The sequence below is a fragment of the Enhydra lutris genome, unplaced genomic scaffold (genome assembly GCF_002288905.1).
Source record: "Enhydra lutris kenyoni isolate GAN:26980312 unplaced genomic scaffold, ASM228890v2 scaffoldscaffold2, whole genome shotgun sequence".
NCBI lineage: Eukaryota > Metazoa > Chordata > Mammalia > Carnivora > Mustelidae > Enhydra > Enhydra lutris.
Window position 1 is genome coordinate 5,001,252 of NW_019154086.1, and position 22,248 is coordinate 5,023,499.

Sequence of the window (22,248 nt, forward strand, 5' to 3'; positions counted from 1 at the left end):
TTTTGGCTGTTCCCTTAGGACATCATTCCCTTAAGGCTTTTAGGCTTTTGGAAACTAAGGTAAAGACCTTCTGTCCATTCTTTCTGCCCTACAGCACCCCTTCCCTGAGGTATTGGACAAACAACTTAGTCATATGAATCTAAGCAAGACCAAAAGGAAGAATCGTTGATCGGTCGCTATCTCAGAGATGCTCTCTGCCACATAAGTGACCATTCTTCTTCCTGAAGTACGGAAGAGAAGCTAGTGGGGGAGGATCCGTGGCTTTGGGATTCCTGTTGTGCCTCCTTGGAGATAAAAGTTGAGAAGGAGCCGTCATTCCCTTAGCAAGTAAGAAGAGAGGGAGAAGCTTTTTAAAAACACCTTTATTTTAAAATTTTACATCATCTTTGGGTAATTCAGAATTTGATGAGGATGTTTCAGATACTTCTGAGATCAAGGTCTCCAAACCAAGGTGAATAGCTTATGTGACTGAAGGATTGGGGGACCTCATGATATAGGATGAAGAGATGGCTACTGACAAAGACACAATCCCCTCAGGACAGGGACTTTCCGGCGGCACTCAGTTACCATTTTTAAATTATCTGTCACAGATAAGAAACCTCTCACCAGAACAACAATACCTCTGATTTGCATTTTACTAATTTCCATATAGAGAGAACACAGAATTAAAAGTTCTATAGACCCCAAATCACATTGACATTAATCTGATCCCTTATATTAATAATAACAATGAAAAGCTAGCATCTACCCAGTGTAGTCTCACACCCATGCCTCTCTCTTGCTGGTGGAATGCTCCTTCCTCACACTGTGTATGATTCAACGATTGCAATGTATGCATCAAATCGGAACCTAAAGCAAGCTGGGAATTCATGGGCTCAGAGAGCTGGAAGACTCCCTCCACACAGCAGGAGGCAGCCCAAGTGCTCGGCCCATTCCCAAGCAGAAAGGCCAGAGCTGCAAGGAGGGGGAAGGTGGGGTGAGGAGGAGAAGGGGGAGGAGGGACACTTCTATATACCTACACCCTCCACCGTGTGGATGGTTTCCTGGGTGCTAGGCAGGGTAGTTGTTGTCTCCCAGTAGGATAGTTAATTTCCTGATGACAGGACCCCCTCCCTGACCTACCTCAAAGCAAGGTCAGGCCCAGGTGTGAGTTTGGAGCAGGTCCTTAGTAAAGGGAGGAATGGAGGGAAGGAGGGAGGGAGGAAGCCACCAGGTACTGAGCACCTGCTATGTGCCAAGTACAGAACTGGGACAGGTGTTTCATGTAACACAACAGCCTTGTGAGGTAGGCTCACCACCCCTATTTTACAGATGTGGAAACAGAGTCTCAGGAAAATTCGCTCATAGAAGCATGGTTAGTATATAGGGGAGTATCAGTTGGAAAACCCAGAGCTTCTCCCTCCAGGGCTCCTGCTACTGCCCCATAAGCCAAGGGTCTGGCAGCACATGAGCACTCCAGCTCCCAGACGACTGGTCCAGAGCTCAAGCTTAAGAGGCCCTGAACCCTGGTTCTACAGCATTATTTTGTGACCCTGAGCAAGTCCTTTACCTTCTCCTCCCCAGAGGCCAGAGCAGTCCAGTGTGGTTCTCCACTGGAGAAGGGGGTTGCAGTAAAACTACCCAGGAAGCATGCTGGCACACCACGGTGGGAGGGCCTCTGTCTGGAGACTGTGATATCGCCCCCTTGCTGGAGGGGTGGAGGGCATGGCTGTCTGATAAACCTTGTGAGGATCCGTTACGGTCTCTAAGGTGCTCATTTCTGAGAGCAAGTTTAAATTCTAGGGAACCACATCCCTACTCCCTGAGAGACATTCTGTGAAAGGCCCATGAAGGCGAAAAAAATCATCAGATCAGGATACTTTTAAAGTACAAAATGCTTAAAAGTAATTTGAGAGAGGGAAAAAGTCTACTTTAAAGGGGAAAACAAGATGGTAGCCAGGGGTGGGGGGTGGCGCGAGCATTAACAGGGAAGCAGTGGACACGGTGTGTGACCCCAGCTGCAGTGAAGGGTCAGGCCAGGCCAAGCGCGGACAAATTGGGTTTTTGGCATCCGGCTTGCCAGGTGTCTCCCATGGGGCTGCACTGCGACAGGGGAAGCAGCTTCCTCAGAAAATAACTTGAGCCTCGAAGGTCAGGCAGACCTTAGAGAATAAATATGGGCAATAAAGGCAAAAAGGAAAACACAACTCAAATGACTCAAACATCTGCTGACATGTTCCTCCAGTCCCCTGAAATCTCCACAGCCCAGCTCAGCGAAGCCCCCTACGACCCACAGACATAGCGAACGCGTTCCCCCCGAGCATGTAAGCTCATAACCCGGCAAATCGGCATTGCTGCCACCACCAGCCCCCTCCCCGGTGCACTGAGCACACTGAACCCTCCGTCTCCCTCCCACTGAACTGTGAGCAAACGGAGGATGGAGACCGTGCCCTTCTGTGCCTCTCTTCTCCATACGGAGAGGATGTGGGTTCATCACGACCCTTTGCACATGAGCACCCAGGCTAAGGACCCACCAAGCCAGCTAGAGTGATAGGAATGCCTCATCTCCCAAGGGCACGGACCTCAAGAGCAGCTTTGTTCTGGAAGAATTGAGCATGTTTCCTATGCCTCAGACCACTCCCTGGCTCCCCAGAGCTACCCTGTACCCACACACAATCATAATTTGGGAGAATTTCTTTAACACATGAAATCAGTGTCTAGGAGCAGATGTTGAGCAACAGAGAGTGCTGGTTTGTGAGGATAACGTCACTCTGGGCGGAGGGGGGGCGGAAACAGCTCAGCTTTGGCAGCCCTGGAGGGAAAGGCAGCGTGGAGAGAATGCTAGGTGTGCGGCGGGAGGCTTTGGGCTCGCACACATCTGCATCTACCAGGCAGGCTGGACCTAGCTGCCTGCTGTTGGAACTCCTGCAGCCTGAGGCTCTTGGTGACAGAAGGCCCATCATGCAGGCTGTGATTGTTCAGGAACGTGACCTGCCCAGATGTGGTGGAGAAGGGCGAAGGGACCTGACCGGGGAGCCCAGGCTCAGCATCGAATTTTCCGGAAGCCAGGCAGTGTAGCTTTTCCCAGAAGGTAAATGTCCTCGTCTGTGCCCTGATTGAGGTGTTTCACCAGATTCTTCTCAAAGAGGAGTGGGTGGTAGGCGCCCATCGTGCAGGCACTGTCAAAGAACTTCTGGTAGTAGTAGCACACGTCGGTCCTTCGCTTGGATGGGAGGAACTCGTAAATATCCACCTGGTCACACAATGTCATCATGATGATGATTCCTGAAGAGGAGAGTAGAGGTAAATTCGGCCCAACAACACAACTCCACACCCTGGAGCTCTGCCCCATGAGTCCAGCAACTCAGGAACCCAAATCTGGGGAGAGGTCTATTTGGAGTTTCTACGTATTACTGTGATTCCCAGTCTGAGCTCAGCCAGTAAGCCGGTCCAGCAGGCTGTTCCTCAGGATGCAGGGCTGCTGAGCCCTATGCCCCTCTGAACCCCCGGCAGGTCAGGGGCTGGTGCATGGTAGCTTCTCCCTAAACACCAGGGGACGGACGTGTTCCATCCATCAGTCACTGAGCTAATCAATGTGAATAAGCTAGATGAAGAGAGAGGATAAGATGACTGGAGGGACAGTACCATCCATGTACACAGAACTTTCTAACACTTTTATATCCTGTAGGAGCCTCGCAGATGGCCCTGACTGGGAGAGGTGATTCTTACAGTGCTCAGGAGAAACAGTGTGGGCAGGGAGGCTGTCTTTCCCCAGCTGGGAGGATGGTGGTCAGAACAGGAGCCTGCCTGGTCTGTGTTGATGGGCTCTGCTCATTCTGGCGGGAGGCGGAGTGCAGGGAGTGAGGCCAGGTTGGCGCTCTCAGGGAGGAGGCACAGAACACTCTGCTGGAGATATGACCCCAACAAGAGGCAGGAGACTCCTGCGACACACACAGCTGTCCCCACCTGGCTCAATCACCTCATGCAGGACACGTCCCTCTCTGGGCCTCAGTTTCTCCATCTGCCTCTTACCACACAGGCTGTTGCTAGGATACAATAAGATCATGGCTCTCACACCCCTTTTGACCACCATAAATATAGGGGAAGTTTATGATGAAATAGTCCTCACTAAGAGCAAAACTGTAAACTGCTAGCAGCCACTTTGTTCTAGAGGAATCGGATAGGGGAAGAGCCCTCTCTGGCTGCCCCTGGTCCACTGGGGGAGAAAAGACACTTCTGCAACTAAACTGTGAAGGCATAACAGAAGTGGCTTCTGGAAATTTCAGGAGGGAACACTTCCTGTGGGGGAGGTCTCATGTAAATATCCTGGCGACACTGGATGGGGCCCAGCAGGGGCCATGGCCACCAGGGACAGGCAAAGGGAGGGGACAGTGGGGTGATGGGAAAGTGTTCCCTGGGATGCTTTTCCCACTATTCCTGCTTCAAAGGGCTCCTGGAAGAGCCCCAAATGCACACATACAAAAGTTGAAGAGAATTGTACAAAGACACTCTACTGAGATGGTCCCCATCCCTTTCTCTAAGGAGTGCTTCTGACAGTAAACACTCAGTTGTTCACGAATTCAGAGGCCATTACCACAGGGCTAGCCTGTGCCGCACCCAGAAGAAGGCATCAAACTAAGAGACTCTTAACAAAAGGGAACCAAGGTTGCAGGAGGGGAGGTGTGTGGGGGATGGGCTAGATGGGGGATGGGCATTAAGGAGGGCACTTGTGATGAGCACTGGGTGTTGTATGTAAGTGTTGAATCACTAAACTCTACTTCTGATGCCAATATTAAGTCATATATTAACAAACTAGAGTTGCAATAAAAATTTGAACAAAAATGTAAAATTTAAAAAGGAGGAAGAATGTTTTAAACTCCATCCCCATCCTGAGGGAGTTTGCATCCCAGGAAGAGGGCAGGCTCATCATGCAGTGGTTGGGGGGGGGGGTCTACCCTGCGGGGGGCCCAGAGAAGGGAGCCTCCCTTCCTTGTGTCCGAGAAGAAAGCCTGAAGCCAGCATTTAGGACCCTCTGGACTCAGATCCCAGCCCACCTACACCAGCTCCCTCAGCTCCGTTCATGACCCTCAAACCCAGGAAAACTCTGCCTCTCATTCTTCTCTCAGGGCCAGGACTAGGGTACTCACTGGGTTTGACAGATTTTTGAAATTTTGAATAAAGTATTATTGACTATTGCTTTGTCTTCAGATGCCAATATGGCTCAGTGTAACATTATCACTGATCCTATCTTTATTTAAAATTTTGGTATTTCATTCAGGATAAAATCTTGCAGTAATTACGGTTTTTAAAAGATATTATTTTAATATTATTTAGCTTGTTACTGAATTTTCTGGTGTCCCCTCAAATGGTATACCTGAGGCAAGTGCCTCTCTTGCCTCATCTTCCAAATCCCAGCCCTACTCTTCCCATTTTCTTGCCCCCTCCCCAAGGCAAATCTACCCCTCACCCAGGCCTGGCCCAATGCCACTCCTCCACTGAGCTCTCTGACAGCACCCCAGGAGGGGTGCTCTCTCCTGGCTGAACTCCCACACCAAACACCCTAAAGGAGAAGGATTCTTACTGATCTCTGGATCTTAGCTAGAACTTGGCCCAGTGTAGAAATATAGCAAAAACCTGGCAACTGTTTGGTGAACAAAGGAATGAATGAATGAATGAGATCCCATTCTCTAATCTCTTCTAGAAACAAACATGAGAGGTCTTTCCCCAGATACAGACTCACCAAGCATCCCAGAGGATGGGGGGTTGGGCTGAATCTCCTCTGGGGAGATTTCTTGAATGATGTCCCACAGTTCCCAAGGCATCTGGGGCTTGAGGATGTAAAAAGGCTGGTCAGGATGCAACTTGCGGTAGCTCTTATAGTTCTCGAAGAAGCTGTAGTCAGGGCTCTGGTACCACTGAAAGAGAAGAAAATGGTCTCCTTAAGGAGAGGGAGGTGCCTTGGAGCCCCTTCCTCGGAGTGGATTCCAGACTTCTCCACGTCACAGCTCTCACTTACTAGCAGAGGGGACCCAGCACACAGCCTATGCTCCCAGGAAATTTTGAGCTTGGTGACCCTAGAACAGCTTCAGATATTGGGATCACAGACTCTGGGAATGCTCAGAGGGGTCCTTGGCACCATCTGATCCCACCTCTCATTTTTTTTTAAAGATTTTGTTTATTTATTTGACAGACAGAGATCACAAGTAGGCAGAGAGGCAGGCAGAGAGAGAGGAAGGGAAGCAGGCTCCCTGCCTAGCAGAGAGCCCGATGCGGGGCTCTATCCCAGGACCCTGGGATCATGGCCTGAGCCAAAGGCAGAGGCTTTAACCCACTGAGCCACCCAGGCACTCCCCACCTCTCATTTTCAAAGGGCCAAAAACTGGGGCACAGCTTGCCACAACTGTGGGTTGGGAGCCCCTGTCCTGCCTCAGACACACTTCAGCTCTAAGTGAGATCCAAGCAAAACTGTGGAGGCTGAGGTGGCGAGGGTGCCAGTGATCACCAGAGCCTGTCAGGTCCTGGTGGGTCTGACTTCAGAATCCTGTGTCCCCAGGACAGCGCGCTCTGTCCTTCCACCATAACGCCATTTTCCTGCGACAGTGCAGCCATATCACACGCATGACAAACAGCAAGGGCGCCATTCCAGAGAGGCTGGGGAGCCAACAGGCCTGAGACTCCCATCCTCTTCCCAAAAGAGAGCCCTCCGCTTAGTAAACCAAGTTCGGGGACAGGCGACTTCCCCTCTCCACATTCTAGTCTCCTCACCTGTAAAAGGGAAGCAGCCATGCCTCTATCTACTTCCCTGTGTTGTTATGAGTGAAATGGGAAGAATTCTGGAAACCAGAAGTAGGTCAAGCATGATGCTTCTGTCCTAGGAATGAGTAACTACTGTCTATTTCCTGCTGATTTGCTTCAGAAATAACTATTAGATGGACACAATCCCACCCCAGACGGTGAGAAATCCTGTCACTGTTACTCCTGAGCCACCCATCAAAGGAGAGAAAAACATGGCCCTGCGGGGCGGAGCACAGAGAGCACTGGTATCAGACAGGAATACTTCCGTGCTGCGAGTCCAGATGAAGTGCGTTCCCCTCATGTGGAAAGAGACAGTCCTCGGGGTGGGGGCCCACGTCAGCCATGACTTTCAAAACCCAGGAAAACTCAGGACCGTCTATGGACAAACAGAAGACTCATTCCCTATTTCTCGAGGACACCCACTTACCTTTGGGATATCTGAATGGTAAACAGACGGGTCCCACACAATTAGGATTCCCTCATTGTACAGACTGTCTTTGAGGAAGCGCCCTTCAGTGGTGACCAGCTGCAGGAAAAAAGAGACAAATGGTCACCTGGATGTTCACATGTAAATGTCCTGTGGTGAGTGATGACTGACAGGTGGCAAGTGCCACCCTAGGCACTTTGGTTCAGTGATCCAGGATATCAGCTGTCAGACATTCACCTTAAAAAGCACATGTTGCCCAGGCAGAAACTGAGAGAAACAAATGGCAGAAACCAAATCAAGAACTGCCTGAAAATGAAAGCAAGCATCACAGTCATTGCTCCCCACCTCAACCACTCACCATCATGACGTGGAGATGTAATCAGAGTCACTGTATTATCTCAAGAATGACTAGATACAACCCAGAGGGCAGCAACTTGCCACGAGCTTCTGAGCTACCTGTCCCCTCATACCTCTCCCAAAGGCATGGAAGCCTGAAGAATATAATCCCACTTCCTCAGTGTATCTTTGAGGCAAGAACTACTGGTGCTGGGCCCACCTTGGCTGGGGATCGTGTGGCTGTACTGGGTGCTAAAGAGTTCCCAGGGAGTCATAGAATGCCAGCATGAGTATGGCCATGAGGTGAGTGAGCGTTCAGGGACAAACAATAGCGGGCCAAGCCATGGGTGTGAGGTGTGAGGAGAGGGACGATGTCCCAGACAAAAGAAACAATGTATGCAAATTCCCAGGTGTGAGAATATGTGGCAGAGACTGGTAGGTGTCACCCAATATGCATTCATTCTTTCTTCCTTGGAAACAAACATTTCTGTTTACCTCAACACATGGCCATCTAAAATAAAGATTATCTGAAATAAAAATTTCCCAGCCTCTCTTACAGCTAAGCCTGGCCATGATAAAATTCTGGCCAAGGGTGTGTAAGCAAGTGTGATTTCCAGGAAGTGTCCTTCCTTGTTCATTTCTCCTTCCTGCTGGCTGAAGGTGGACATGATGGCTGGAGCTAAAACAGTCATCTTGGACCATGAGGATGAAGTCATGTGACTGAACGATAAATGCACAAGGTAGGAGGAGCCCAGGTTCCTGACACACTGGAACACCATAGCAGCTCTGGGATGTCCACCCTTGGACTTCTTTCACACGGGATAGAAATACATTTTTCTCTTGTTAACCTTGTGTTGAGGGGTGGGCCGAGTGTTGCTGTCCCAAACAGCCAAACCTAATTCTACTTAGTACCATGAGGAGCTTGTCTGGGAACTGCAAGTTGTCCAGTGTTACCAATGCCTGGTGATGTGTGTGCACTCAAGAGAATTAGAGATAACTGGGATTTTTAAAATGTCTCCTGCTCCTCTCCAGTCATCTTCTTAGTATACAAGAAAGAGACCAGTGGCAGCAAGTTCTGGCACCCTAAGACTTTGCCAGCATCTGTGGCTTCACAGAAATCCTGAGAGCTACTTAAGTCTTCTCCTTTCCATCAATGAAGAACAACAGTGAGAGTGCCAGATGCCATCTGACCATGTTTATTCCAAGCCAGCTACATTCATACATGATCTCAGCTCATCTTTGCAACCACCCCAGGAGGTAATTATTAATATGCCCATCTTATAAATAAGGAAACCAACTCAGAGATGCTAAGAAACTCACCCAAGCAATACAGCTAGTAAGCAGGGGTCTGAACTGGAGGTCTCCAGGGTCCACACTTCTGACCTACATACTGCACTGCCTCCCACAAAGCAGGTAGGGTGGGTCAGCTGTGGTGTCAGGAGGACAGGCCAAAGAAAGCAGTTGATGAGGGACATAGGCATGTCACGAGAATGTTGCTTCTTGTCTGAGTCATAGTAAGTCACAGCTGGAAGACCCTCGAGGGCTGGACCCAAGTCTGTCATTTTCAGGTAGGTAAACTCAAGTCCAGAGAGAAGAGAGACTTGTCCCAGGCTTCCAAGGGAGCTTGGGACACAGCCAGAACCAGAGTCTAGAGACTGGCTCCTCCCCAGTGTTCTTTCTTTCCTCACAGGGCTGTATTCATAAACCATGAGGCATTTGAATAAGTGAGCACACGAATGGGGCCCGAGCCACCCTCAATTCTCAACATACGGGGAGTTGGGGGGAGGAGGAGAGAGGGAGGTGTTCACTAGAGCTACTTGATGAGGCAAATGACAAAGCATGAAACCGAGAAGGGGTGATGATAAGGGCTAGTTTATCCCAAGGAGGAACAGAAAGTGACCATAGCCAGGACCTATGTGGGGACAGGGGAGAAGCTAGCCAGCACCCCTCAAGTTTAAATGGACACAGCTCTGAACTTACCATACTCATTCTGGTGGCCCTTACATTACATGTACAAATTTTCCTCAAACACAAGAGAACCTCAAACTGCTTGGGGAAGTGGGGCAGTGCTCTGTGTTCTTAGGAGGGCTGTTTCCCCTCTCCAGGCTCAGGTGCCTTATTTATAGGACAGGACTGCCCTGCAAGGCCATGCCCAGGCGGCCAGCCATGCCTGGATGGCATCTCTGTCTGTCATTTTCCCCAGCTGCAGCACAAGGCACTGGGGAGAGATCAAGGTCTTCTCAAATGCCCCTGTGCTGGACCTCGTGCAGAGTCCGACCTGAGTTCAGGGATCCCAGGAACCTCATGATGAGGAAAGTAAGTCACTGCCACAGCAACGGAGCCCCAAGGAACACCTGCCAGGAAAAGGCTACACCAGGGAGATGGGTGGTGCTGTTATAGAAACCTGTTTAAAGTCCCCTCTCCAGTCACAAAGCAACACATGCTCCCTGCAGAAAGTTAGAGGAGACAAGAATACACACATCTATATACATACAAGAATAAGAAAACAACCATCAATCATTGCATTCTTCAGATATCACCTGTATGAATATGTTGGTCTTTTTTCTTCCCAAATCTTTTTTCCCTCAGTTATGGGCTGAACTGTTCCCCCCCTTCTCCCACCAAAATTCCTATGTTGATTCCCTAACCCCCTATGTGACTCTTTTGGAAACAGGGCCTTCAGGGAGATCATTAAGGTTAAATGAGGTCACAAGGATGGGTCCCTAATCTGATAAGATTGATATCCTTATAAGAAAAGAGACACCGAAGATCTCTCCCTCCACACGTCCACAGAGGAAAGACCGTGTGAAGATGCAGCGAGAAGGATCCACAAGCCAGGAAGAGAGCCCTTATCAGAATCCAACCTTGATGGCACCCTGATCTTGTACCCCTGGCCTCCAGAATCGTGAGAAAATAAATCTCTGTTGTATAAGCCACCCCATTTGTGGCATTTTGTTATGGCAGGTGTCAGAAACTAAATATGCCGTGTGTGTGTGTGTGTGTGTGTGTGTGTGTGTGTGTGTGTGTGGACACTGGTAACTATAGAGTCTAGACTTAGCTGCTTTGTTAAACTCACACAGCAATCCAAGTCCAAGTCTTCTCGTATATCCCTCACAGTATTTCCCAGCCCCAAACAGGGCATTAAAGGAAGCTCGGAGAAGTTACATAACTGACCCAGCTTCACACAATAGGAAAGGGATGGAGCTAGGATACAAATCAAGGCCTGTTTGATCTCTTCCCACTGTACCAGACGACCTTCCTTCAGAACAGTAAGGGATGAGGAAACAGTCTGTGTTCCAGCTGCCAGACTTGCAGCCTTGCCAGAGTGACAAAGCTAGTTAGTGCCACAGGAAGACAAACAGAGGGTGGTCGAGGTCCTGAGTAGATATGAAAAATGAAGGCCTGACCATGGTAAACCGGACCGGGGTAGGAAGCAGGTTCTCTGACAGAGAGAAGGGCACCTCAAGTGGAAAGCCACCACAAACCCCAAATCCCCAAATCAGAGAGGCCTCTGATTCTACCCAGCATCCCAGGAAGTCATCAAAAGAACCAAGAAGTATAAGAAGAAGTAATTTGGGGACGCCTGGGTGGCTCAATCAGTTAAGCTTCTGCCTTCGGCTCAGGCCATGATCCCAGGGTCCTGGGATTGAGTCCCGCATCGGGCTCCTTGCTCTGAGGGGAACCTGCTTCTCTCTCTGCCTCTGCCTGCCACTCCACCTGCTTGTGCATGCGCTTTCTCTCTCACTCTCTCTCTCTCTGACAAATAAATAAATAAATAAAATCTTAAAAAAGAAGAAGAAGAGGTAGTAGTAGTAACTTGGAAAGTACTTAAAGGTCCAAACAGAAGAGGTTACGAGAATAAGCTAGGAAACTGAGCCACCAAGAAGTATTACACAGCTATGACAAAGAAAGAGGAAGAGCTCTATGAGCTGACAGGGAGTGATTTAGAGAAGATACTGGGGGGAAACAGTGTGAAAGAGCTTATAGACACCCCCCCACACACACACACTATATTCTGTGTGAGAAAACAAGGGGAATTAAGAAAGCATATGTACATCTGTTGTCTTGACAAACACAAACACAGAAGGACAAATCAGAACACAGTGCAGGTGGCTGCCCAACACGGGTGCTGGTGGGACCAGGTGGCAGGAATCTAGGAGGGAGTTAACATTTCTCCGGTTATATGCTCCTGGAGAGTTTTGAATCTGGGGAGCATGTTAATATTCTGCATGATTTAAAAAGAAGGAGGAGGGCGCCTGGGTGGCTCAGTGGGTTAAAGCCTCTGCCTTCGGCTCAGGTCATGATCTCAGGGTCCTGGGATCGAGTCCCACATCGGGCTCTCTGCTCAGCAGGGAGCCTGCTTCCTCCTCTCTCTCTGTCTGCCTCTCTGCCTACTTGTGATCTGTCAAATAAATAAATAAATAAATAAATAAAATAAACAAATAAATAAATAAATAAAAAGAAGGAGGAAAAGAAAACCCCCTAACTGAAACAAAATGGATACAGCTGAGGTCTAAATGAATTCCCCAAGCTCAGTGAAGAGGAACAGAAGGATGTATCCAGGTAACTCAGGGCTCCATCACGTGGCTGCATCACCTCAGCCTCAGGCAGGGTGTGGGGAAAACAGCAAACCCAGCCTGAGCTCTCTCTGCTACGTTTGCTGGAGGGAGAGATGTGCAAAGCAATTTTCAAACTCTCTGAGGGGTATCACCCACGTGAGCAAATAAAGAAATGGGTGAAGGTGTTAGAAGCAGGATTCTCACTATGGGAGAGGGCAAGTGCAAATATAGAATGGGGAAAGGCAAGGGACACCTTATGTGGACAGACCGAACTCAGTCAGGGTCTGTCACTGCCAAAGCAGGCATGTCAGCAGGCACACGCATGCGTCTACGCAGAGGAATCTATGCGCACACGCAGGTGCATGTATGTGTATAGTAAGCATACGGATGCACATGTACCTGAACCGTGTGTGTACGGGTTTACATATGTGTACATACGTGCTGTTTTCTAGCTCTCCCGGCTGTAAGGGCCAACAAGTGAAGATACCTCAGTAGGAGGCATGAACCACCCAACACCCAGATGTTGGTTTCTAATACCAATTTTACTTAAAAGAGCCAAGACTCCTTGGAGAAAAATGACATATCCCAGAGCTAAGGTAGGTTAGTATGAGGAAATAAAACTTCCCTCCATATCTCAGTGTTGCTCTAAAAAGCCCTAGACTCCTGAACTCTTCATATACCGTCAGTATAAACTCTGGAGCTATTTGTCTAGTTAATTGCTCTGCTCGGGTTTAAAACCTAATAAAACTTCTCTTATCTCCCTGAGAAGCTAAATGGTGATAGCCCAAATATCATCCCTATGTTAATACAGAGATATGCTAAGGGACTGGGAAGACCAGTGCAGGAGGAAAGAGGCCCAGGAATTTACGACATCTCTCATTTCACATCAGAGTGGGTTTATATTCTAAAGGGCTGGAGTAAGAAGGGGCCCTTTGGTGGGGGGGGGTAGAGGACAGCCACCTCCTGCCTTTTATAAGCAGTGCATGTGTCGGGGGGGAACACTTACTTTTTGTCCCTTGCCTGTGGGGTATCTGGTTAGTCCTGTAGGATAATTGACCTGACTCTCATTGCATTGCCCTGGAAGTAGGAACTTAGGCAAAGAGAGACTAGAACATTCATTATCTACTGTAAAGTATGAAATAAAAAATCTGTCTCTGATCCAGAACACTGTGTATACCTATATTCCAGATAAAACTAATAAAGAGGAAGCATTTAAAACACGACAGATTAAAATGAATTGGAATATCTTGTTATGCCAGAAGATACCAGTGTTAAAAGAAAAAACATGATGAGGGCATGCACGTGGCAGGGAAACAAGAGCCAGCTTCATGGAGCTCCTACTGACCAAATCCAAGGCAATTTGAATGCAGAGCTCATAGGCGCATAGGATAAACGTTCCCATTACAAAAGGAAGAAACTGGAAGGAAGAAAGAGCTGACAGGTCCAAAGAAAGTCCAAAGCCTAGCAAAGTAAATACCACTAGATGTTAAGGCTTGAGAAGATTCCTCTTTGGTTCAGTGCTGTGCCCTGTGGACTCACGGGGGCAGCGATCCCACCTCTGTGGCTCTGAGCAGCTACCACTGGGCCTATTAAAACCAAGCCCCTCCTCCCATCTTTGAAAATAAGGATGCAGCCTTGACGATTTCTGAATCTCCTTTAGGATCATGCTTTTCTTGTCATGAAGAACAATGCCATTCACAGTCCAAGAGCTCTATAGTCCTGTCCTATAGGACCTAAGAGGCCCACAGCCTTTCTTCACTTCACCCCATATCCATCCCCTTCAGCTCAAGCTGACAGTGTTGACAGTGTTTCTGCTGGCGTGTTTGAGTAGGTCCTTGGTTCACACCCTTGCCAATCTCCTTGTCAAACGTTTTTGGGGCCACCCCTTCGTTTCCTCTTCAGAACAAGCTTTCTCATTTTTTTTTTTTTGCCATATAGATAAGCTAAGAATTTTCCAAATCTTTAAGGTCTGTTTCCTTTTTGCTAAACAATTCCTTTTTTAAAATTCATTTCTCTTTACTCACACCTCACAAAAGAAGCCAAGGCAGTCCCTTCAACTTAGGAATCACCTCAGGTAAATCATCCAGTTTCTTTACTCACAAGTTCTACCTCCCACAAAACACTAGAACTCAATTCAGACGAAATCTTTGTCACTTTAGAACAAGGATCACTCTTTCTCCATTGCTCAAGAACATGTTCCTCATTTCCATCTGAGACCTCACCAGAAGGGCCTTTATTATCCATAGTTACGCCAATATTCCGTTCACAATTATTTACATATTCTCTAAAAAGACAGAAGCTCTCTCTCCAGCTTTCCTCTACTCTTTTTGAGCCCTCATCAAAATTTCCCTTAGCACCTATATTTCTAGCATGTCCTTCAAGACTCCTCCAGCTTTTACCAATTACCCAGTTTCAAAGCCACTTCACATTGTTAGGTTTTTGTCATAGCAAAACTCCTCCTCTCAGAACCAAAAAATCTTAGCTCAGGCTGCTACGACAAAATACCATAGACTGGGTGGCTTAAACAACAGACATTTACTTCTTATGGTTCTGGAGGCTGAGAAGTCCAAGGTCAAAGTGCCAGCACATTTGGTTCCTAGTGAGGGTGCTCGTCCTGGCTTGTAGACGGCCGCCTTCCTCACACGGCAGACACATCATGGGGGGCTCACACTCAAGACCTCATCTAAATGTGTTTATCTCCCAAAGACCCCATTTCCAAATATAATCACATTGAAGGTTAGAGCTTCAACATACAAACTGGCAGGGGGCGGGGAACATAAACATTTTACCCATAGTAAGTATTTAGGAATTAACATGTATAATATATACAACTTATTCTCAGATGAAAAAAAACATTACAAAGAATGAATAGAGCAGATAATACAGCAATGGGGTAAAAATAGTAAGTGCCTCTGGATAAAGAGTATACAGTCATTCTTTGTAGTAGACATTGTTGCAACTTTTTGAAAGTTTCAAAGTATTTCCAAATAAGTTCAAAAAAATTTTTAAAGAATTTGGAGAAGTTTGGAGGCATCCACTGAGCGAGCAGAAGGTTCTCTAGACTCTACTTCATTCAAAAAATATTGATTGCACATCTACTACATAATGGGCACTGGTCCTGGCACTCGGGTTTATGAGTGAACAAAACAGACAAACGTGCGTCCTCTCGGAGACCAAAGGTCCTGGTGGCAGAACTAGGCTACGAGTGAGATGGGCAATTAGGATGAGGGGAGTGAGAGACATGGATGGGGAAGGTGCCAGCAGAGAGCCAGGGGGGAGCCTGACCCGGCTGTAAGGAGGCCTTCATCCTGTCCCGGGCCTGCCATTACCCTCTGCGCATAGTGCAGGCCACCTTCTGTTCCCAGGCCTGGGCCATCTCCTTTGGAAAATGAAATGCCCGACAAGATCCTGGGCTCCACAAGGGCAGGGAGCATATCTGTCTCTGTTTTACTGCTGTTGTGGACTGAATTCCAGCTCCCTTCACAGAGACTGGCACAGGGCAGGTGATCAAACAAGAACTTCTGGAATGAATTCATGACTTGTTGATCTTCAAGGTCCTTTTAAGCTCTGTGAATTCCAATATTGCTTAAATCACCACAAAGGATCTCCTATCACATCAGACATCACATCAGATTCTATAGACATTAAAAAGGATAATGAGGGAAATAAATAGATCTTTTACAAAAAGATAATGAGGTAATATTATAAACAACTTTATGCCAATAAATCCAATGACTTAGAAGAAATGAACAAATTCCTTGAAAGACACAAACTTCCAAAGTTCAGTCAAGAAGGAACAGGTAACACGAACAGCCCTGACCTGAATCTACTAACATAAATGAATTTTTAGCTAAAAAAACTTCCCACAAGGTAAATTATAGGTCCAGGTGGCTTTACTGGCAAACTCTACTAAACATTGAAAAATAAGGGGGGAATACCAATTCCATACAAACTCTTCCAGAAAATTGGCAAACCAACCTTGATCCAAATCCCACCTCTATTGTATCCTTTCTGCCGCTCTCTGAGCAACTCACTCTGACTCTTTGAACCTTGGTGTCATCACAGAAAATGGGGGTTGGTGATCACACCTCACAGCATTGTTCCAAAGGTCAGATGAGATAAGATATCTATGGGCCTCAGACAGAAGAAGTAGGGAACAAGTGGCAGCCACTGTGGTCTCAGGATAAGCCCCGGAGAGTGATCTGAGAAGGTCCCCGCCGAAATCCAATTAGGACACCCTGTTGTCACGCATGGGATGTGGGCTTTCTCTCCTCAACCTGGAAGACAGCTTCTTAGGCAAAGCTACCACAGCCTTAAATGAAATCTTTGCAGGATGGAGATTTCCCTCTTCACTCACCACCTGGAAGAGGAGCCTAGGAAGGGGGTACCCTCCCAAACCCAAGAGACTTTTCAGGGCTCCTCCATGCTCTCTCTTCTTAATCACTGCCACCTACCAATTTGGAGGTCATACCCATTCTTTACCCACACTCTCCAGCCCCAAAGTGGCCAGGATGGCCTGGAGTTCCTGCTCTGTTCCTCTGGCTGGTTCCTTCCTCTGCTCTCCTCATGCCAGGCCTTCTTTGCTCAAACCTCCTCTATGGACACCCTTCTCCCTCAGCCTCCTGACAAAAGGCCTCCCTTTCTCTGCATCCTACTTTGCAGCCCTTTCATCCTTCACTACAAATTACAAACGGCCTCTGGCTACACCTTTCTTAGCCTTCTTCCCTTCTGACTCCCTCCTGTGGGGCTTGATCCTCAGCAGGGCTTTGGATCAATCCCTCCTCCCCATCACTCACTTATTGTCCCCTCTCTTCAATATATACAGTTTCTCCCTCTATCAGCTGGCTTCTCCCCATTGACTTAAAAAAAAATTTTATGGTGGTAAAATATATGTAACAAAATGTACCATTTCCACCATTTTGAAGTGTACAGCTCAGGGACATGAAGTATATTCATGCTGTTATAAAACCATCACCACCCTCCATCTCCAGAACTTCCTCCTCTACCCAAACTGGAACTCTCTAACCATTAAACAATGATTCCTCACCTCACCCAGAGCCCAGAAACCACCGTTCTACTCTCTGTCTGTAATCGGCATGTGAATCTGTCATGCCATATGGCGTGTGCCCTCTTGTGACTGTCTTCCCATTGCCTTCTAAATGTACTCAAGTCTCTCCAATCTAAAAAAAAAAAAAAAAAAAAAGAAAGGAACAGAAACTGGCCCTGGAACCCTCGACTCTCTACAGCGCTAGCCCTACTTCTCTTCTGCCCTTCTTGAAAGAACTACCGCAGTGGCCTTCCCCCACACACTCCTGACCCTGCACTCCAGTGTGGCTTCTGGCTTCACCGCTTTCCCAAACAGCAGCTGCCTAAGGTCACCGATGGCCTCCCTGTTGCCAAAGAGAGAATGGCGCTTCTCAGTCCTCACCTCAGTGGGCCTCAGCAGCATCGGGCGGTGCTGACTAACCTCCTCTTTCTGTTACCCAAAGCCCCTGTGTAGAATTTCTGTCTACACCCAGTCCCTCATGCTCTCCTTCAGCCCGGCTGTTCCACGGCCTCACAGATAAAGATGACTGGCAACTTCTCCTCTCTAGCCCAGAGCTGTCCACTGAACTCCAGCCCCGTTTCATCAGCTGCCCACTTGACATCTCTTCACAGTATCTACGGGGCAGCTCAGATCATATCTGGAACCACAGTTCTAACCCCACCCTCCTCTCTGATCCTTGCCTACACAACCCAAAATATCTCCAAGCACTGGTAATCCCACTGACTCCAGCCAGCCAGCCAGAAACCCAAGAGTACCGGCGGCCCCTCTCCCTTCACCCCTCGCCACAGACCGACTAACGCCTCTGGACCACACATGCCAAATAGCTCGCAAATCCACTCTGTTCTCACGTTCACCCGCATTTCTCCTGTGCAGCAACTGTGAGCACTTCCTTGCGAGAGCCTCCTGACTGTGTCTCTCCATGGACACAGGATCACCGAGCAGATGGACACCAGCAACGTTTGCAGAGTGCAAGTCTGGTCATGCCACAGAGATTATCTCCTGACCACAGCGCCAGGACATGGCTCCTCTTTACCCTCAGCCTCCATGCTCACCACACACCCCCCACACGCTCCCCTGCCCCCTCCCATACGTGGCCTCACTAGGCTGTGGTCTCTTCAGGAGAGTCCTAGCCCTTCTCATCCTCTACGCCTACATGACTGTCTCACCTCCTCAAGGCCCCTGACATCCCTGACCAGGGAAAATTTCCCCCTAGGGGTTGTGGGAACACCTTAATCCTGTCCTTTGTAGTTCTCTGTTACAACTGTCTATCTCTCTGCATGATGACTGATTGTAGCTGTGGGCGGTGGCCCGTGAAGGGGCCCAGCCCACTGGGCTCACCACTGTATCCCCCAAACCTATCTGAGTGACGGCCCACAGGAACGTGAGAGCAGCTATCATCCACTGAGGTAAGTCCCGGGTACTCGGTGCTCTGCATGGTCTTCTGGCTCACTCCTCCTAACCTGTGCTGTGAAGAAGGTACTGCTATTCTCCCTCTCCACGCATGAACAAATGGAGGCATAAGGAACTTCCGCCTGATCATTCAGCTATTAAGAGGCAGAGCCAGGGTTTCAACCCCAGGCAGGCTGACTGGAGATCTATGTACCGACAACCACCTTCTACTCAGTACCGTCCATATTTGTGAAAGGGGGAAAGGGAGGGAGGGAGGGAGGCGAAGGTGGATATTCAGGTAACACTTTACACGGAACTAGAGGTTACACTGTAGCACTTCATGAGGATTTCTCTGGGGCATGAGAAGGAAAAGGAGAAAGTAGGGAAAGCTCCTCCCACCTCCTGTGCCTGATTTTCTAGACTTGCCAGAGTCCAAGCAGCCATGAAGCTCCAGCCTCATCTCCCTCTATAGGGCAACACAAATCCGTCCCCACCCCCACACCAGTCAGACCTGTTTGGATGTCTCCCTCATTTCCTATGCATCTCTGTCCTGCCAATACCACTTCTTAGAATGTCTCCCTCTTCCTGTTTCTCCGAATCCTGCCCATATTTCAAAGTCTAGCTCTGGTGCCCTGTCCTCCAGAGAGTCTCTTGCTAACCAATCTATTTCTTTTAATCTGCCCTCTTCTACTTTATAATAAAAGTAATATAAAAGCCCCAAATGTAAGGTTGGATAATAAATAGGAACTGAAAGCATATAGAGTCGACTCAGTCAGATATTATAGTGACAGAAAATGATATTATCATCAAGGAGTTGAGAAAGAAAAGAAAACAAGATGGCAGCCACCTGCAAAGAAGTTTAAGTTCATCAATCCAAGTTCCTTCATACAAGGGTTCCTAGGACTATGGGCCTCAGATGGAAATTGGGCCATGCAAGAAGCAGCTTCTTCCCAGCTGGTGAGTTCCTGAGGGGCAGGCAGTGAAACGGAAGTAGAGCCTTGTGGCAGAGGAGGGGAGAAATGAGGGTGTACTGGAATAGTGCTGAAAGGGCACTTATGATCACTCCCAGGATGTGCTCCATGCCCATGGAGTCCTAGGCAGTGTACAGAGCCTGCACATTGACAGAAGAACACCCAAGCTTTACATGTTTATGCAGAAAACAATAAACACGGATGGTCATGAGTGAGGTGAATGGGTTTGCAGACCTCTTGCGCTAGTTTTGATATATGTGTCACCCAGTTTTGTTTTGACTATTTGTTTTGTTTGTTTGTTAAAATCTATTAACAGAACTTTGTGGCAGGAGTATTTCTCAAGTCCCCATTAGTTTTGAGAATTCAGCATATGCTACCTGGAAATACTTCAGGAACTAATTCTCAAGGGGAATTCATGAGGCAATACGTGAATTCGAATGCCATGTCACATAGCATCATCTGGTTGATGAGGTCTCACAGTACTTGCATACTATTTTACAGCTTCTCAAACACACCCACATTCATTGCTTCGCTTACTTTTCCCAGCATCCCTCACTCATATTCTCTGCCATGTTGTCCCTCATGCAGTTTTCTGGGAAAAAACCTGGCAGCTACAGGGACAGCAGAACTCTCCTTTCTCGGGACACTGGACAACTCTGTTAATGCCACCTGAGGCCATGGGGGCTATCTCATGAACACATCACCAGGTTGGGTCTTGGACTCCAGGACTCAGCAAGGTCACGGGACTTAATTAGCGGCTATGATGTGCCCCCAGTAGGTGGGGTCTACATTAGAGCCCACACTGTGGTCTTTCTCTCACTCCAGATCTGCACAGAAGAAATTTTACCTGAGAGTTCATCAGGCGAATGGTGGTTTTCGTGCCCACGTCTCGTTGGAAACTGGCTGTGGGAGCCCCATTAAACCTCAGGACTGCATCATGATCATCTATAAACCATAAGGAAACAGAAGAGAGGTGATGAGCACCAGCAACATGCAGAAATAGAGGAAGGTCTGGAGGGAGAGAGGGCAGGAAGAAGGGGAGGGGCAAGAGAATCATACTTCCCACTCTTTATCCCATCAGGATCCCCATCAGAGGGGAAAGGATCATATTTGTAAGGGGCAATCTGGCACAGTTTGTAGACCGGGCATGACTGCCTGCTTGCCTGGCCACTGCAGAAGCTAACGAGGCTCGTATTAAGCACCCCTGAAATCCCTTCCATGACTCCAGCAAGCCTGCGCACGGCAGAGGGGTGATCCGGGCGGGCGCACTGTCTCACATGGGCTCGCTACCCCAGTCACCAAAGGAGCAACCCAAATACTTTCTTAGTGTAACCAGTAGGTCATACTTCCATCCCTGTCAGAAAAATGACGCTACCATAAGCTCAGTGTCACCCACAAGTGCAAAGTCCCCACAGCCCTCTGAGAACTTGCAGCACTCAGCTAATCAGAGGGATTTACTGTGGTTTTCAAGACAACGCCCTGTGTGTGCCATTAGGAACCTGAGGCCAGGGAAGTGTCACAAGCCTGGGTGGTGGCAGAGATGGAAAAGGAGTTCACAGATCAAAACTGAATCCCCCATTTGTCTACTGAAAAAGAAAATCTCTTTTGTCAGAAACAAGGTCCTAAATCCAGGCAAGATCAAACAGACCACGTTTTTAAAAATCCATTTACTCCCTGGCTCTAGTTCCCTGTCCCTGTAGCTGTTTCAGCAGAGTTTGGAAGACTTGGAGAAGTTTCTTTCTGTGTCACTGACCAATCTTCTGGGAGAGAGAACTAAGTTGACTTTTAAGTTCTCTCTCAACCTTCAGCCAGCCTCCTAGGAGCTCATCCCAACTTGACTTGATCAAGCAAGTTTGGGGCTCACCACTGAAATCTGCCCAAGTTTGGGAGGTCAGCCCAATTTTCTGTTGTTCTATTTCCCTCCCTGTGGGAAATTTATCTGGGGTAGTTCTTCATTCACAAAGGTGACATCAGAAGGTGGCAGGGTGGAATTTGGCTCAATACAAGATGATTTGGAAAAAAGTACCCACAGAATTAAGGGATGAAAGCCTCCCTCTTTATTTCATTTCTAACATATGTTTTAAACCTCGGGACTCTAGACATATCATGTAGTCACAAAAACAACCCTATCTCAATCCTAGGACAAATTTCATCAAAATGGTTTGAAAGTCACATGGGATGTACATAGTCCAGACTTTATCAGCTTACAGGGCCAGTACCCTGAACTTCAAAGAGGGCAGAAGGTGCCTCTTTACACAACTTAGATTGCAACATGTCAGTCCATATCAGTCACTGGCTTCAAAAGTGACCAGCAGTAATCACACCAGAAACGCAGATGTATCAGAAGCCTCACTCGGTCAGCCTCCCTGTTTCACAGGTGAGCAAATTATTAATGTGAGCATCCCCGGACCAAAACATGGCAAAGTCAGATGGAGTTGCTGAGAATAAAAGGACTATTTACAATGTTGTAGGCAGGATTTCAAGAAATGAACAAGGAATGGCCAATAGCACAGGGTCAGCTGCAAAAGCGGCCACCACTACTCCTCAAACCTGATAGGGCCAGAAAAGCAGGGGCCCTGAACTGAAGATGGCCACCCATGGGGAGTGGTGGCCCTAAGGGGAACATGGCTCCTGCTAAGTAAGGTCCAGCTGGAAAGAAGAAAACACCCCATCCTCTCTTTCCTCCTTCCCTCTGACTTCTTGGCCTTAAGGAAAAGGGAGAGAAAGCAGACCTCAGACAGAGAG

At 48.1% G+C, this 22,248-nt stretch overlaps 1 protein-coding gene across 7 annotated transcripts in view; it reads right to left on the reverse strand.

The window, feature by feature from the left end:
- Positions 1-343: 343 nt before the first annotated feature.
- The window catches only part of LOC111148556 (ST6 beta-galactoside alpha-2,6-sialyltransferase 1), a 117,554-nt gene continuing 95,649 nt past the window's right edge, over positions 344-22,248 (reverse strand). For all 7 annotated transcript variants that reach the window (XM_022505261.1, XM_022505235.1, XM_022505219.1 and 4 more), the window contains 4 exons: positions 20,351-20,448; positions 7,202-7,300; positions 5,720-5,894; positions 344-3,264 (listed from right to left, as the gene is read on the reverse strand). In XM_022505261.1, the coding sequence (XP_022360969.1) occupies positions 3,023-3,264; positions 5,720-5,894; positions 7,202-7,300; positions 20,351-20,448 (614 nt within the window). In that variant the 3' untranslated portion in view covers positions 344-3,022. The remainder of the gene's footprint in view (positions 3,265-5,719; positions 5,895-7,201; positions 7,301-20,350; positions 20,449-22,248) is intronic.